This window comes from Ahaetulla prasina, chromosome 3 (genome assembly GCF_028640845.1).
Source record: "Ahaetulla prasina isolate Xishuangbanna chromosome 3, ASM2864084v1, whole genome shotgun sequence".
Lineage (NCBI taxonomy): Eukaryota > Metazoa > Chordata > Lepidosauria > Squamata > Colubridae > Ahaetulla > Ahaetulla prasina.
This window is the reverse complement of record NC_080541.1, coordinates 27,241,085-27,258,946: the sequence shown is the minus strand read 5'-3', so window position 1 is coordinate 27,258,946 and position 17,862 is coordinate 27,241,085. Positions and strand designations below refer to the sequence as shown.

The 17,862-nt window shown below is 44.9% G+C and overlaps 1 protein-coding gene across 1 annotated transcript in view; it reads right to left on the bottom strand.

The window, feature by feature from the left end:
- Window positions 1-17,862, bottom strand: part of SYBU (syntabulin) — a 65,956-nt gene that overhangs the window by 11,551 nt on the left and 36,543 nt on the right. Inside the window, exon 4 of the mRNA XM_058175014.1 lies at window positions 8,059-8,207. Within this exon, the coding sequence (XP_058030997.1) occupies window positions 8,059-8,207 (149 nt within the window). The remainder of the gene's footprint in view (window positions 1-8,058; window positions 8,208-17,862) is intronic.

Here is a 17,862-nt window from a genome sequence, read left to right as displayed (position 1 = left end):
TTTGTACCCTATGACTATCATTAAGTGTTGTACCTTATGATTCTTGATGAACATATCTTTTCTTTTATGTATGCTGAGAGCATATGCACCAAGACAAATTCCTTGTGTGTCCAATCACACTTGGTCAATAAAAAATTCTATTCTAATTCATATTTCACCGTCCAGTTGGTGTGAATTGGTAGATTGATTAAAAATAACAAAAAATACAAAATATAAAGCATAACAGGAAACTCAATGCAATTAACATCAAAATGAAACATTAAAATCAGGTTCATTCCAATAATCAAAGACTTGGTAAAAAGAAGTACGTTTTGCCATTTTTCAAAGTTGTCTTGAAAAAAATAGGCTTGCTAGTTGGGAAAGTTGATGTTGAAGGTCTTAACATTGTTGAGATTGAGAAACATTGGTTTAGACAAAAAACTTGTCTGTTTTTATTTAATAATTGCTCTAAATGACAGTGTGCAGAGGTCACAAGAGACAAAGTCATGATTGTAAATATCCATGGTCTAGTCAGGCACCATTCCAGACTGTAAGCATACTTTCACTGTTGTTGTTGTTTTTATTTTGAAAGCACAAGACCTTGAGTTCTTAAAAGTACCATTTTTTAAAAAATGTTTGATTTCTAAGCATATTTCATAACAACATCATAGCACTGGCATAGTAATCAACCATGCATATTTTGCTTTGACAACTGATTGAAGAATCTATTCACTGGAAAATTACAGATCAAATAAATATTTATAATACCCTATTGATAGGTCTTTAATGTGAACACTGAACAAATTACACATGCTTGTCAAAGCACTCTCTCTCTCTCTCTTTCTCTCACTGTGTGTGTGCGTGTTTGTGTATGTACATGTTTGCGTGTGCATGCACCCACATCTAATAATTAAAACTGTATCTTCTGAAGTACAAAAATAAGCTGACAAATAATAGGCAGAACGCCTGGATGAGAAGTCAGCAGCCAAGAAGCAGAAAGTCTTAATTAAGGATCTCTTTGAATTGGTTTCCTCCACCCATGGCAAGGAACACTTTATATCATCCAGATGGTGGCATGGGTGTTTAGCACAGATGCATCTCCAGACAGAGGTTAGTGGCTTCGATCCCATTCGTTTCAAGAAAAGGGGAGGGGAGGAAGGGAAGAAGAAGACACAGCATTACCCGTCGCACGGAATGAATGTCTGGCCCTGATGCGGGAAAAGAAAAGCGGCACTGACAATTTTAAACGAGGAAGAAAATAGGGCCTCTGTTCCGCACACATGGCATGGACAAGATATTTTTGGCAGGCAGAGTTGAGCTCATTGATTCAAAGGCTCCATTAGAAAGGACACAATCTAGGACAGTGAAGGCTAACCTTTTTGCCATTGCGTGCCAAAAACAGAGGGAGCGTGGGGGTCCCACGCATGCGTACCCACACCCATAATTCAATGCACCCTGCCCCCGCACACACACATGCATGGGACCCCCTGCGTTCCCCCCACTTTTGGCACGTGATGGCACAGTGGGCCCAGTAGACTCGTTTTTCGCCCTCCCCAGGCTCCAGAGGCTTCCTTGGAGCCTGGGGAGGGCGAAAACAGCTTTCCCCACCCCACTCTGGAGGCCCTCAGGAGGCTGGAAAGGCCTGTTTCCAGACTTCCGGTGGGACTGGAAGGCCCGTTTTTGCTCTCCCTAGGAGCCTGGGGAGGGCAAAAATGGCCTTCCCTCCCAGAGGCTCTCTGTTCTGTCTCCATCCTCACTCTGGAGTAACGAGCTGGCCTACAGCCAGTGGGTTCACGGCTCCTATCAGTCCTGGTCAAGAAAACGCAGCTGCCTGCCAAAAAGTTCAAACAGATTAAGATTTCAGCTCACTTCGACACGGTTCAGCTAATTTGCTTCCCGTGGAACTGAGAGCAGTCCCAAAGCTCCTTATATATCCTGTGGGGTGGGGCTCCTGCCCCACCCTTCCCTTCGATGACGCCGCCTCTTTAATCTTCTGAAGCGCAGGTCGATCTAGGCTTGATTAGTATGATTATCAGCTGCGTCTGAAGGCGTAGCCTGAGGAAGGGAGGAATCAGGGGATGTCAGCCTCATTACGTCCTCCGACTGGCCTGGATCTGGCCAAAGTAATCGGTGCTTCTGAGGTAAGCCTTACCGGCCCTTCCCCCTCACTCTTGGAGTCACTTTCGGGCATGGGGCCAGGTTCGGGGGCTGGAGCCACAGCACCCTCTGGAGGCCGGGTGGGACTGGAAGGCCAGAAGGCATGAGCTAGGGCAATGCTCGCATGCCCACAGATATGGCTCCGCGTGCCATAGGTTCACCATAACGGATCTAGGACTGTGGTGGAAAAGTAAAAGCCTAACCTCTGTTTTCCTTGCTTTGCTTCCTTGGTACTAATAAAGGAGAATATTTGTAGCTCAGGATTGACATGAAGGGTCCTTGGTGCTCTCTGAGCTTGCTTGTATTCTTGCAGACGTTTCATTACCCAAACTAGGTAATATTGTCAGTGCTAGTAAGGAGTGCTGCTTGCTGTCAGTTTATATTCTAGTGGCTTGCCTGCCACTGTTGGTGGAAGTGGTCTCAGAGATTCTTTGGTTGAGTCATTTGCTGTTGGCTTCCTTGGAAGTTTCTTGTTTTGGGGGTATTGTTTCCTTGATTGTTGGTGTGATGTTAACCTTGGAGTTAATCCAGTGGTGAAATCCAAATTTTTTTACTACCGGTTCTGTGGGTGTGGCTTGGTGGGCGTGGTGTGGTATGGCTTGTGGGCATGGCTTGGTGGGTGTGGCAGTGGAAGGATATTGCAAAATCTCCATTCCCAACCCACTCTGGGGCCAGACAGAGGTTGTATTTGCCAGTTCTCTGAAATGCTCAAAATTTCCACTATTGGTTCTCCAGAAGCTGTCAGAACCTGCTGGATTTCATCCCTGAGTTAATCTATGCTGATTTGGGTGCTGATTGCTGGTAGAGAGATGCTTGGGTCTTTGCGTTGAGTAATTGTCTCTTGTGCCTGGCCTAGAGATGTTGCTAATGTGTCTATTGATGGCTGAACTGTCAGAGTGCCAAGATTCTAGAAATTCCCTGGCATTGTTGGACTTGGCTTGGTCTAGGATGGATACATTTTCCTTATTGAAACTATGGTTAAATCTGTCTATATAGTGATAACAAACCTTTTTGGCACTGAGTTGCGCATGTGCGCACATGCTCGTCAGGACCGCACTCCAGAAAAGCCAAACTTCCAGGTTCTAGCATGCCTGACAATCAGCTGGCCGGCATGCATGCGCTGGCCAGTTTTCAGCACTCTTGCACACACAAATGAATCACACTCCAGAAAAGCTGAATTTCCGGGTTCTGGCACACATGCGCACCTGAAAATCAGCTGGCCAGTGCACATGCACACACTGGTTTTTGGCACTGCCGCATGTATAAAGGACAGCTGATCATCATGCGTGCATGTGCGCCAGAAACCCAGAAGACAAACAGGCAAGGCCGCACATGCCGGGCGACATGGCTTCACATGCCGCTTTGGGCACACGTGCCATAGGTTCGCCATCGTTGGTCTATATGCTGTGAAGAATTTTCATCATGTTTTCTGACTGCTAGTTGGGTGTCCGTGGATGTGTTCTGACACTGATAGGGAAGCTACTAGGATATAAACTGACAGCAAACTGCACTCCTTACTAGCACTGATGATTTCCCTGCTTTGGGTAATGAAACATCTGCAAGAAAACAAGCAAGCTCAGAGAGCACCAAGGACCCCTTTTGCTTCCTTGGCTCAACTAATTTGTTGGGATTTGTCATCATGATAAAACAGCTCCAGCTCAAACATCCAGAATTCTTTCTGAGACAAAGAAGGATTGGAATGGAAGCTGCCACGTTTTTCATGTAATTCAAACCAATTCTCACTGTAAAAGAATTTTTGTTAGAAAGAGGGGAAATCACCACCACAATTTGTACTTGGCCAGAACATAGTAAAAATAGTATGAATGTATGAGCATGTGCGTTTAAATGTAAAACAGATCAGCAGCAGCTGAAAAAAGTAACTCTTGGCCATGAAAGTGAAAAATCCAACAAATGAATGCAATATTAGCGGCTTGAAAAATGAAAGTTCCCTTGAACTGAGCTTGGAAAGATATATAAAGTCTTCTTGACAATAACATGGACATTGCTTTCCTTTGATTTCCTTCAGGATGTTTTCAACTTCTTGTTTAGCCTTGGATAGGACACTACCAGGATATTCCAAGGGTGCAAGCTACACTTGGAAGTTGAAAAACATCTTAAAAGAAAGCAAAGCAAAATATCTTCTGTATAGTTATTAAAAAACTCCTGACAAGCGCCAGGGAAATCAGGAGATCCAGGCAGTTCAAATGGGTATCAAGATTTACTGTAAACTTAAGCTGTCTACAAGTATCTGAACTACTAACAGCCAAAGGAAATTGGCGATGGATAAGGAATTCACGGTGAACTGAACATAGATCTCTTGTGGGCTCATAGGGACTCATAACTGATGACACATTTGATCCCTCCCTCGGGCTCAACCTAGTCATCTCCTACAACTCCACTGAATGCTACTACCAGGTTCAACCTGCTTGATTTTTTTGAGGCCAGACACGACCAGCTAGATCAGTGGTAGTCAACCTGGTCCCTACCTCCCACTAGTGGGCGTTCCAGCTTTCATGTTGGACAGTAAAGGTTTTGTCCGATACTGAAGCATTTTCCTTTTTTTTTATTTAATTGACTTTTTAAAAAAATTTCATAACATTATTTAAAAACATTTTCATTAGGTTTTCATAAAATTCCCTGTGACAATTTAAATTTCTGAAAATATACTATTTGTATCGCCCGCACATAAGTTTAGTTCACACTATGTAAGTGAAACTAAATGGCGCTATAGTGCGACCGCAAACAAAAGAGCCTTGTCCCAGAATAGCTCGCGCATCTCCCCCCGAATCGGTGGCGGTTAGAAAATTTTACTACTAACAGAGATACAAAAGTGGGCGGTAGGTATGAAAATGTTGTCTACCCCTGAGCTAGACGATACAACTTTGCTGGATGAACACTCTATAGGCCTGCATCTCCCAAACCCTGCTTTGCAATACAAAGTAAGAGTTCTTTCATTTCTTACTCACATTTTCTTGGACTATGGTCCTTTTCATAACACTTAGCTGATGACATGGACCATTTATCCATGAAAGCATTTGCCGTAATGTATTTGTCACCCATTAAGTTAAAAGATCCCAGCAAAAGTGGAAAATGAACCTGAAAGCCAATCAAAATAGGTTCTTGCTAGAATCTGGATGGGGACTATCTAGAGTTCCAGGATTGTTGTTAAACTTCTGAGGACTTCCAGAAGTTTTGGACTTGCATTTCCCAACCTTGTGGTGAGAGTTTTCACAAATTTAATAAAAAATAAAATAAAATAATAAACCTGATACTTTCTGTAATTCCCAATGCTCTGTGGCCCCAAAGGAGTCACAACTTTTCAACATGCAACAAGACACCTACTCAGACTGACAAAACCAGATGGGATGAAAGGTGTGCTGGCAGAGGGTTAATAGGAGGGGTGAAATGCTCCCGGTTCGGACTGGATCGCCTGATCTGGTAGCGATGGTGGAGGGTGGTTTAGAGAACCGGTAGCAAAAATCCCTGCTGCCCCCCCACCCCCGATCATGCCCAGCTGAGCTGTGTAATCATCAGAGGGTTTTTTTTTTTTACTTTTAAAAGCATTTTTTCTTCAGCTGAAAAAATGCTTTTAAAAGTAAAAAAAAAGGCTCTGATGATCATGCAGCTCAGCTGGGATCGTCAGAACCCTTTAAAAGCATTTTTTCTACAACCTCTTCGGCCAAAGAGGTTGTAGAAAAAATGCTTTTAAAAGATTCTGACAATGAGGCAACTCAGCTGGGATTGTCAGAACCCCTTAAAAGCTTTTTTTACTTTTAAAAGTAAAAAAAAAAAAAGTTGGCCACGCCCACCCAGTCACATTACCCCCACCACCAAGCCACGCCCACAGAACCGGTAGTAACAAATTTTACATTTCACCCTTGGTTAATAGCATGAAAAAAGACTACAGTGAAGAGAACAAGGCCAACTGTTTCTTTGTTCTCCACATTCTAATTATTTATTACTCACTTTGTTGGGTTGTAAAATCTATGTGCAGAACCCATAATATCAGTGTTCTGCTGCAGTTTTATAACTTTAAAGAGAGGTGTGGGTAATCTTTTAGTGCAGAGGTCTCCAACCTTGGCAACTTTAAGACTTGTGGACTTCAACTCCCAGAGTCCCTCAGCCATCAAAGCTGGCTGAGGAACTCTGGATGTTGAAGTCCACAAGTCTTAAAGTTGCCAAGGTTGGAGACATCTGTTTTAGTGGCCTGAAGCTGCCTTTGATATTTTTTGATAGGTCCTAAAGTTAATGGGATGCTGACAAAAGTGTCCGAACTTAGAGGAGACATTTTTTAAATCCTACACTGCTTTGGGGACGAATGGGGCTATTTTCCTAATTTTAAGAACAACATTGACCATATTCTATTATTTAAACTTCAGCTTTCAGGTATCCTCTGCTTCAAAATGGGCAGGAAAATGAACCGAAAATGGAAACAATGTTTAAAGGGTCTCTCAGACCTACAAAAATGGATTTCAGGGCAGCGGTTCTCAACCTGTGGGTCGCGACCCCGTTGGGGGTCGAATGACGATTTGTCAGGGGCCACCTAAGACCATCGGAAATGCGAGTCAAAGAATCGTGCTCCAATGGTTGACTCCACAAGCGAGTTGCAGGCTCTTCAAATCGCTAGCCAAATTCGGCTTCAGGCGCGATGAATTAAAAAAGAGAGAAATCTTCGCTCTGATGTCTCCCTCTCAAGCCAGCTGCAATCACTCCCAATCGCTAGCCTAATCTGGCTTCAGGCGCAATAAACTTAATGGGGAGGAGTCTCCGCTTTAATGCCTCCGTCCTCAAGGCAATCGCAAGCAGTTCAGATCGCTAGCCGATACGGCTTCAACATGGCGATAAATTCAAAATGAAAATAATTTTATGGTTGGGGTCGCCACATTGTGGGGAATTGTATTAAAGGGGTCGCCACATCATGGGGAATTGTATTAAAGGGGTCGCAGCACTATAAAGGTTGAGAACCACTGTTTCAGGGAATCCTGTGCCTAACAGTGTCTTGAGATAATAATGTTCATGTAAATGTTAGACTCCTCTTTTTACTACAGATCACAGATGCAACTGTGGAAAATATGCATGGATAGAAGGGGCCATTTAAATTATTTTCCTTCTCTTCGATGCTCTAATACAGATAATCCTTGACTTGCAACCATTCATTTAATGACTGTTCAAAGTTAAACCAGCATTGGAAAAAAGTATATTTTTCATACTTTTTTTCAAAAATTTTTCATACTTAATGACCCTTGCAGCATCCCCATGGTCACATGGTCAAGATTTGGATGCTTGTCAACTGGCATGTATTTATGACGGTTGCAGTATCTCAGAGTCATGTGATCACCTTTTGCAACCTTCTGACAAGCAAAGTCAATAGGGAAACTAGATTCACTTAACAACCATGTCACTAAGTTAATAACTGCAGTGATTCATTTAACTGTGGCCAGAAAAGTTGTAAAATGGGGCAAAATTCACTTAACAACGGTCTTGCTTAGCAATGGAGGTTTGGGGCACAATTGTGGTCGTAAGCTGTGGTGGGATTCAAATAATTTAACAACCGGTTCTCTGCCCTGATGATCAGCTGGGTAGGCGTGGCTCGGTGGTCATGTGACTGGGCCAACTCAACGTCACTCATGTCGATGGGCGCTTCATCTTAGCTGTTACAATGTAATAAGGGTTAACCAGAGAGGCAGTTTCTGTAAGCAGGGCAATAAAGATCAGGCCAGAAACAACACCAGAATGTTTCCTTCCTGACTTCCTTACAGGATTAGCCCTGTAATGTTGAAAAAACAAAATAAGATTTCTTCCAACAACTGGTTCTCCGAACTGCTTAGAAAGTTAACAACTGGGTCTCCCGAATAGGTGAGAACTGCCTGAATCCCACCACTGGTCGTAAGTCAAGGAATACTTCTAATGTCCACACTTCACTATAAATAACCGAGATGAAGCAGGGTAAAATGTTGTGACATACTTGCGGGAAAATGATGATCTTTTGTTTCCAGAACCACCAGACATGTGAACTTCAGGAGCTGAAATGCTTCCTGTACTACTCGATGAACTAAAATCAGCTTCACTTCCTGAAAAAGGAAAAGGGAGGAATAAATTTTGATGGAAATTCTAACTCAAAAGATTAATGTACGACATACGTGCCTCACTATGAATCACCACCATCATCCTGCTTGGCTTGAAACTATCCCATCCTGCAATTTTGCAAAACTGGAAGGGCAGATCCCATTTTCAGAAATTTTTAACATTTCCCCAGGAATAAAGAACTGAGATAAAAATAGCTCTTCTACAAATTAAATGATTAAGCAAACAAATAAAATAAGTGGTTTCTTTTCCATTGTTATGAGCCGCCCTGAGAATATTTTTTTTGAAGAGAACTTTATTGTGACAAAAAAAAAACATTTTAATTCATTTCTTGAACTTGAAAGCTATTTGTTTGCTTGGGTTCCTTTTGTTTAGTAGGAATAATGGAATCAATTGACATGCTAATGCACCTTGTGTTTTATAATAGCTGTTCCCAAAGAGACTGTCCCTTAAAAAAATCCAAAGTGTACCTAACCTGAAAAAGGACTTCTTTTTAGATATTGAAGAGTTTCCAGCTGGGAGAAAAATCATGCTTGGCAATAGGTTTTTGATGATTCTTTTCTTTCCTGAAAAGAAACTCTATTGGCAACCCCCAACTCTATTGGCTATACAGTTTCATTTCTGGAACATTTCCCCAAGGAACTCTGGATCTAAGCCCAAAGCTGCAATCAAACTGAAATTTATATTGTGTTTTCTGCTATGGTTGATTAAGTTTTTCTTTGCCCAGTGTCTTGTATTGTTTTTTTTTCCCTATTGCTTTTATATATACCAGGTTTTACGGACTTTAACCGCCCATTCAATCTGATTAAGATGGGTTGGAGCTGTTAAGTTCTGGAAGTAATGAGGCTGGAGACCAGGGTAGTGACAACAGCTCTTTAATATAGGGTGAACCCAGCAACAGGCTGGGGGAAAAACCTCTCCTTTTATACAGTTCTGCTGGAGGCTTCGTCCAATCAGCAACGTGCTGATTTCCCGCTCAAATATTTAAAGGTACAAACATGAATACATAACACTCCTCCCCTCCCAGAAAACACTTTGCCTCTATTTACATTTTATTTACATGTCCTTATTCGACGTAGTCACGCAAATAACCTGGGCGTCTCCTAGTTCTTTCAGACCTGCGCGGTTCAGTTCTGGGTGGTGTTTTGAGCTGGTCGGAGGGGCTGTTTTCTCCTCCCAGCTCTTTCTCTAGGCCAACGGGCCCTGGATTATTTGCAGACTCTTTTTCTTGGCCATCTGGCCTTGGATTACTTTTGTGATTTTCCCTGCCGATTCCCTCGGGAACCTGATGGCGTCGCTGGACCTCCGGGACCTCAGCTAAGTCTTGCGCCTCCGGGTTATGGTCAGCTGTGGGTTCAAATAAGGGTTGGTCACTATCTGTCTCATTTGGTTCGGGTTGCTCTGTTATTCGTTTCCTTATCTGATCTATGTGGCGCCTCCATACTCGGTTGTCTTGTAACTCGACCAAGTATGACTTTGGACCGGTCGCTTTTATGATTTGCCCTGCGAGCCAGCTTGGGCCGTCCCCATAGTTGCGGGCCCACACTCTGTCGCCTATACCCATTCCTCTCGTTTTTTCTATTTCCCTGGTAACCCTCTGGTGTAATGGGATTCAAACGGTCAAGTGGGCACCGGAGCTTCCGACCCATCAAGAGTTCGGCTGGGCTTCTGCCTGTAGCAGTGCTTGGGGTTCTGTGCTGAATGGCCAGAAAGAAATCTACCTTTGCTTGCCAGTCTCCTGGCTTGAGCCTGACACGCCTCCTTAGCGCCCGGACGGAACGCCTGCAAGGCCATTCGACGAGGGTGGAAAGGCGCGGAGAGGGCATGGCGGATGCCCTCCTCTGCCAAGTATTCTCAAACTGGGCTGCCGTGAATTGCGGGCCATTGTCGGACACTAGAGTGTCAGGCAACCCGTGGGTTGCGAATAGGTGGCGAGGGCTGCGATTACTGCCTCGGCCGTAGTGGATTTCATAAGTACGATTTCTAACCATTTAGAGAATGCGTCGACAACCACTAGGAAGGTTTGGCCGTGGAAGGGCCAGCAAAATCAATGTGGATTCTTGACCAGGCCCTTGGGGTTTTTCCCATTCCTGACTGGGGCCGTTGGTGGTAGAGGTCTGGACTCTTGGCAAGCCTGGCATTTCCTACCCTCTCAGCAATTTCTGAATCCATGAGTGGCCACCACACATAGCTTCTTGCTAGCCCCTTCATCCTTACGATCCCTGGGTGACCCTCGTGGAGGAGGTCCAATACCTTTTCCCTTAATTTATCCGGAATCACCACACGATCACCCCATAATAGGCACCCCCCTTGAGCCGAGAGCTCATCACGCTTTTTAACAAATTCCTTAAACCTTTCGCCCGGCGCAGCGGGCCACCCTCTTTGTACCCATCCGAGTACAGTCCTTATCACAATGTCCCGGTATGATGCCCGAGCCACCTCCTTAGAGGTGACTGGGCCTGAGTCCAAAGAGTCAATCAGCAGGACAGGCGTCCCCGGGGTGGGGTCTTCGATCGCCTCTGGTAGTGGGCATCTGCTTAAAGCGTCCGCATGCCCCACTTCTTTTCCTGGCCGATGCTGCAGCTTGTACGAATAAGCTGCCAAGAAAATAGTCCATCGAGTCAATCGTGGCGAAGTGCCACAGGCGTTGGGCGGTCTCCTGCCAGTATTCCTAACAGCGGTCTGTGGTCAGTCACAATTTCAAAATCCCGCCCAAATACATATTCGTGGAATTTCTTCACCCCTGACACAATTGCTAGCGCTTCTTTATCTAACTGACTATAGTTCCTTTCTGGGGGGGACATTGTTCTAGAGTAGAAGGCTATAGGGGCTTCTGTGCCGCTTTGAAGTCTGTGGCTGAGCACAGCCCCACCCCGTAAGGGAGGCATCGCAAACCAGCACTAGGGGCAATGAGTTATGATATTGGATGAGCAGGCTATCGCTTGAAAGCAGGTTTTTCACTGTTTCAAAAGCCCTACTTTCCGACTTTCCCCAAGACCAAACAGTATTTTTTCCTAGAAGTTTGTGCAGCGGTTCAGCAACGGTCGCTTTGTTTTTTAAAAAAACCGCGTAAAAATTCACTAACCCCAGGAATGCCTGCAGCTCTGCTTTGTTTTTGGGCGCTGGGGCCTTTCTGATTGCCTTGACTTTGCTCTCAGTGGGTGAATTCCTTCTTGTCTATCCGGTAGCCCAAGAATTCGACGGACTCGACCCCTATGTGGCATTTGTTTGCTTTTACCTTTAGTCCGGCTGCCCGGAAAATGCCCAGAACCTTTCTTAATCGCTCCCCCAGTTCCTCTACGTTTTCCGCTGATATTAAGACATCATCGAAGTAGCGAACTACCCCTGGGAGCCCTTGCAGGAGTCGTTCCATTAAGTTTTGGAACAACCCCGGTGCCACACTCACCCCAAATTGTAGTCGGGTGCATCTGAAGGCACCCTGTGAGTTACAATCGTTTGGGCTTCGGCTGTGTTGGCGTCCACGGGCAATTGTTGGTAGGCTTGGGCCAAGTCTAACTTTGCAAAGGCCTGCCCTTGCCCCAAAGAGTGCAGTAAGTGTTGCACCACGGGGACCGGGTAAGCGCTCTTCTGTAAGGCTTTGTTTAGCCGCCTTGTAGTCAGCGCAAATTCTAATTGACCCATCTGGTTTTATGGGTGACGATTGGCGTCTCCCACTTTGCGTGATCGACTGGTACCAAAATTCCCTGATTTATGAGCTTATCTAGCTCCTTGTCAATTTTTGGCTTAAGGGCAAAAGGGACTCTCCTCGCCTTTAGCCTAATGGGAGCTACCTGGGGGTCTAAGTTGAAGGAAATAGGGGTCCCCTTGTACTTGCCCAGGCAGTCCTTGAAGACATCTTCGAACTCGTTCAAGAGTATGTCTTTCAGGTTGCAGTTACTTCTGTAGATGCCAGTCACTCCCATGCCCAGTGCGCGAAACCAGTCTAGTCCTAGCAAACTAGGCAGAGTCCCCTCGACGATTGTGATGGGCAGGGTCTTCTTGTGAGGTCCGTACTGACTCGGACGGAGGTGGTCCTCGAACAGGGATTCGATTTCCTGGTAATCGTGGACCCGTAACCGTTGGGATTGCAGGTGGCGCCGCGACTGAAGGCAGTGACTTCACCAAAGTGTCCCAGGACATGATGGTGATGGCTGACCCGTGTCCACTTCGAGTCGGCACCTTACTCCCTCTATTTTAGGTTTGGTGAAGATCTTCTTCTCCACTCGGGTTGAGGCGCGGCCTATAACTACAGTCGTTTGGTTCGAATTCGCGCCTTTCTTATTTGAGCCAATCGTGGGTCGCCTTTCCGATCCCGCGCTCTGATTGGCCGATTTAAATTTTCGGCGGGAAGGTTGGGGAGCTCGACAGACTTGAGCTAGGTGCCCCTTCTTTCCACACCGCCGACATGTTGCGTCCTTAAACTTGCAGCGTTGGCGCTGGTGTTGACCTCCGCAGCTTCCGCATTCGTCTCGGTCCTCTTTGTCGCGCTGGTTCGGCAGACCCCTTCCTCATCCTCACCGCCACCGTCGGATTCGGTCTGAATCTCCTCCTGGTGCACTGGAGCCGGCTTTGTGCTCGCCTTTGGTGGGGGAGGCTTTTGCAATGTCTCCGCCGCTTGGGTGGACATTTCATGTGCTCTGGCTTCGTCCAGAGCGTTGGCCAGCGTTAGGTTGCTCTTCGCTAGCAGCCGGCGCCGCAAACGGATGTCTTTGACCCCTCGGATGAGTTGCTCGAGCAGCACCTCGTCTAGGTCTCGGTATCCGCAGTCCTTGGACTCGCCCTCCATCTGCCTTCGCTCTCCAAATTCAAACCGCCGCACGTATTTGGACGGTGTGGGTGCGAAGTGGTTCTTTAATAGGGTTTGCAGAGTTGGCCACGATACCGATTGTATCGGCGTTGGCTCTGCCAGGGCTTCCGCAATATCGATGACCTCCGGACCACAGTGGCTTAAGAAATAAGCCCTTTTGCGGTTATCTGGAACTCCCTGCAGTTCGTTGGCTTCTAGAAAGCTTTCGAAACGGGTCATATACGTTCCCCATTTCTCTCTGGCTGGGTCAAACGGTGCGGGCGGAGTGTAACTGGCCATCTCCGCGTTTTCTGCCCTGAATTGCTGGGTTCGGTTCTATCGTGCGTGCTTCAGCTCGGTTCTGGTTCTCCTTAGCCTCGAGATCCCACCCTCGTCGCCAATGTTAAGTTCTGGAAGTAATGAGGCTGGAGACCAGGGTAGTGACAACAGCTCTTTAATATAGGGTGAACCCAGCAACAGGCTGGGGGAAAAACCTCTCCTTTTATACAGTTCTGCTGGAGGCTTCGTCCAATCAGCAACGTGCTGATTTCCCGCTCAAATATTTAAAGGTACAAACATGAATACATAACAGGAGCCATATAAATTCCCATAATAAATCATTAAATATCTATGTGATTCGGAAAGGGCAACCAGTGGTATACTGTCCACTTCCACCATCTCAAATCGCACTCCCCAAATTCAGAAGTAAAACATTAACTTTAAAGTGGTACATTTTTTTTAGATTTTTTTAAAGAGAAAGGATAGCATATAGGGACATCAAATCTCCACTATGTTTGCCATTAACATTTTTTAAAAAAACCAAACAAGTGACAAAGGCACACGTTCTTCCTCTATTGATGTTGCTGCATCACTGGTCCTTTTTTCAGGTGAACCTATATCACATAACCTTGACTTCATAGCATAGTCTTAAAAGTGTTTATTTGGAAGACTGCTCTTCTGTATTAAATTAAATGGAATGGAGCACGGATGTCGAACTCAAGGTCCACGGGCCGGATTCAGTATGCGGCCCACCTGAGCTCCATTTTCACAGGCAGAGGCAATGCAGGCTGGTCCTTCGCTGTTTCCATGGCGACCCCACAGGCCAGATCTAAGCACCCCATGGGCCGGATTCGGCCCGTGGGGTGCTTAGATCTGGCCCATGAGGCCGCTATGGAAACAGTGAAGGAACTGGCCCGCGCGGTGCTTAGATCTGGCCTGTGGGGCTATCCTGGAAACAGCAAAGGACTGCTCAGGAAGGCCGCAGGTAGCCCTCGTTTTCACTGGCAAAGGGTTGCAGAAGGCCATCAAAGCCAGAAACGGAGCTCAGGAGCCTGTTTTCGCTGGCAGAGCACTCGGAGCACTGGCAGAGCACAGGCACCTCCGATATGAGTGATGTTGAACTGGCCACGCCCCCGCCCCCCCAGGTCAAACACAACCTTGATGCGGCCCTCAATTAAATCGAGTTTGACCCCACTGGAATGGAGCCAGTGGCATGTTATTCTGGCTGCAGCTAATATCTCAATCTCTTCAGTGGTCTACCATGAATAAGAAGATTCCCTCTAATGAGCTTCCTGTAGAGTGTAAACAAAGGATCAAGGAGAATTGACTCACAGAACATAGAATAATAGGTTTAGAAGGGAGCCTGGAGATCTTCTATTCCAACCCTCTGCCCATGGCAGGAGATCCTATACCTAAAAGTTCTTCAATCTCTTTTTAAAAACCTCCACTGATAGAGCATCCACAATTTCTGGAGGCAAACAATTCCACTGATTAATTGTTCGAACTGTCAGAAAATTTCTCTTTAGTTCCAGGTTGGATTTTTCCTTGATAATTTCCCATCCATTGCTTTTTGTTCTACTCTCTGGTGCTTTGAAAAATAACTTGGCCGCCTCTTCTCTATACAGCCTCTCAAGTACTGGAAGACTGCTATTATGTCACCCCATGACTTCTCTTTGTTAGACTAGACCAGGGGTGTCAAACTCGATTTCATTGAGGGCCATATCAGCATTGTGTTTGACCTGTGGGGGCCCTTGCCAGGGTGGGCGTGGCCAGTTCGATGTCACTCAAGTCGGAGGCATGTGTGGTGGCCCGAACACTCTGCCAGCAAAAATGGGTGGGCACCAGGGTGGGCGTGGCCAGTTTAATGTCAGTCGAGTTGGGGGCATGTGTGGTGGCCTGAACACTGCCAGCAAAAATGGGCTCCGGAGCGCTGTTTTCGGCTGCGATGGCTCCTACAACCCACTGCCAGTGAAAATGGAGTCTGAGAGGGCTACCAGTGACCTTCCTGAGCTCCGTTTTCACTGGCAGAGGCAATATGTGCTGGTCCTTTGCTGTTTCCAGGATGGCCACACAGGCCAGATCTAAGCACCGGATCCGGCCCCCGGGCCCTGAGTTTGACACCACTGGACTAGACATACCTAGTTTCTTCTAACATAATATTATTCAACCTAACCATAATATTATCCATTGCTCTTTGGAATGAAGAGCTGTGAGGATGCAATAGAATCTCCTGTGAGGATGCAATAGAATAGAATAGAATTTTATTGGCCAAGTGTGATTGGACACACAAGGAATTTGTCTTGGTGCATATGCTCTCAGTGTACATAAAAGAAAAGATACGTTCATCACTAATCATAAGGTACAACACTTAATGATAGTCATAGGGTACAAATAAGCAATCAGGAAATCATATCAATATAATCCATAAGGATACAAGCAACAAAGTTACAATCATGCAGTCATAGTGGGAGGAGATGGCTGATAGGAACAGTGAGGACACTAATAGTAATAGTAATGCAGATTTAGTAAATAGTTTGACAGTGTTGAGGGAATTATTTGTTTAGCAGAGTGATGGCGTTTGGGAAGAAACTGTTCTTGTGTCTTGTTGTTCTGGTGTGCAGTGCTCTATAGCGTCATTTTGAGGGTAGGAATTGAAACAATTTATGTGAGTGGTCTGTAAATATTTTCACAGCCCTCTTTTTGACTCGTGCAGTATACAGGTCCTCAATGGAAGGCAGGTTAGTAGCAATTGTTTGTGTTAAAATATTAATTTTGATTTACTGAATTAACTAACTGGTAGGGGTTAACTACTGAGCCAGAAAAGAATAAGCCAAAATTAAAAAATCCCAGCCAAGGGTACAAATACAGACAGAGAGACTTCTATGTGTACAGGATTTATACTGTAATGACTTGGAAAAATATTATAGTGTGTGATCACATGGGAAAAATGTTCAGTAATGCAGAAGAAGAACAAGAAAAGTAAACAAGCAGGCTTGAAGTTATGCTCTGGGTCAACCTTTTGGATATTTTAGAATAAACAACAGATTATGTAAAGTGTTTATAGGTCCAGTCTCATATTTATGTTGGCTCAAAGTCTTTTTAGATTGTTAAAGAGGAAAAGACATCCTAAAATACTATGCTTTTCTTCATGAATCACAAAGCTTTCAATTTGAACTAGGAAAAAAAATGTAACAGAGGGGTTGGGCAGAATAATTTTTTCTTAATAATAAATACAGTTAGTCCTCAACTTATGACCACCATTGAGCCTAACATTTCTGCTGCTAAGTGAAACATTTGTTAAGTGAGCTTTGCCCCATTTTACGACTTTTTCTTGCCACAGTTGTTAAGCGAATCACTGCAGTTTGTAAGTTAGAAACATGGTTGTTAAGTGAAACTAATTTCCCCCTTGCCTTTGCTTGTCAGAAGGTCACAAAAGGTGATCACATGATCCCGGGACAACTGCAACCGTCATGAGTCAGTTGCTAAGTATCTGAATTGTGATCATGTGACCATGGGGATGCTGCAATGAACATAAATGTGAAAAAAGGTCACAGGTCGCTTTTTTTTGGTGATGTAACTTTGCACGGTCACTAAATGAACTGCTGTAAGTCAAGGACTACCTGTAAAGCATAGCAAGCAGCTATCTGGTGGCTTTATCCAGCTCACTTTTTCCTCTTGTCTCGAGGTTTCAGAAACACTCTTATATCAATTCTACACGCATAGCTGCACTCTTTCCTCTGCATGCCCTCTTCTGAGTTTTAACACCCCTCTAACTTTAATCTTCTAGTAGTTTTATGATGCCACCAGAACAGAACATGGGAATTGATTTTTGTCTTTGTAATAATCACATTGAGGCCAAAAAGCCCAGGGAACTTTCACCATCAAAATCTCTCCTAATTTCTGAGCCGATTTCCAGTGATAGCTTCTTCAAAACTACAAAGACGAGAACTTACACAGAAGATAATTTAAACAACGTTGGCTTCTTGCTTACATTTGGGATTGTGTATTTACTCAAGGTTTCCAGAATGGGGAGGAGGGGAGAGAAACTCTTCACAAAAAGAAAAGCCTGTAAGATTTTCTTGTAAAAGGATGTATAATTTATGTATTCCGTGGAGCATAGTTTTATCCCGGTGTCTCCATGGAGACAGATCACTTAGTAACCCCTCACATCAGAGTAACTGGTAAGCAAACCTAGCCAGTACCATAGCAACCGACTCTACTAAAGAGGAGTCTATCAGCAATTGAGTATTCTCACGAGTAGCAATTGCATCCCATTATTCTGCTCTGCAGGCTAGCTTCATCAAAAGGCCCACATTCCCTTTGACGAAGGTGCTAAAGAAGACAAGGGACAATGCAAGTCAAAAGAACCAGACCAATAGGAAAAGGCTGCCTGTTAGGAGCAAATTAATCTATTTTATTTGTTTTCTGTGCAACTGGTGATTAGTGGCTGCAGCAATGTGCTGGAAGAAACACAAGTAAAATAAGGGTTTAACAAAACCCACATCTATAATATATGTATCAAGCTGTGATGTCTGTTTGGTCTCTGAAAGTCTTGAGTTCTCTAGATTTAAAGGCAT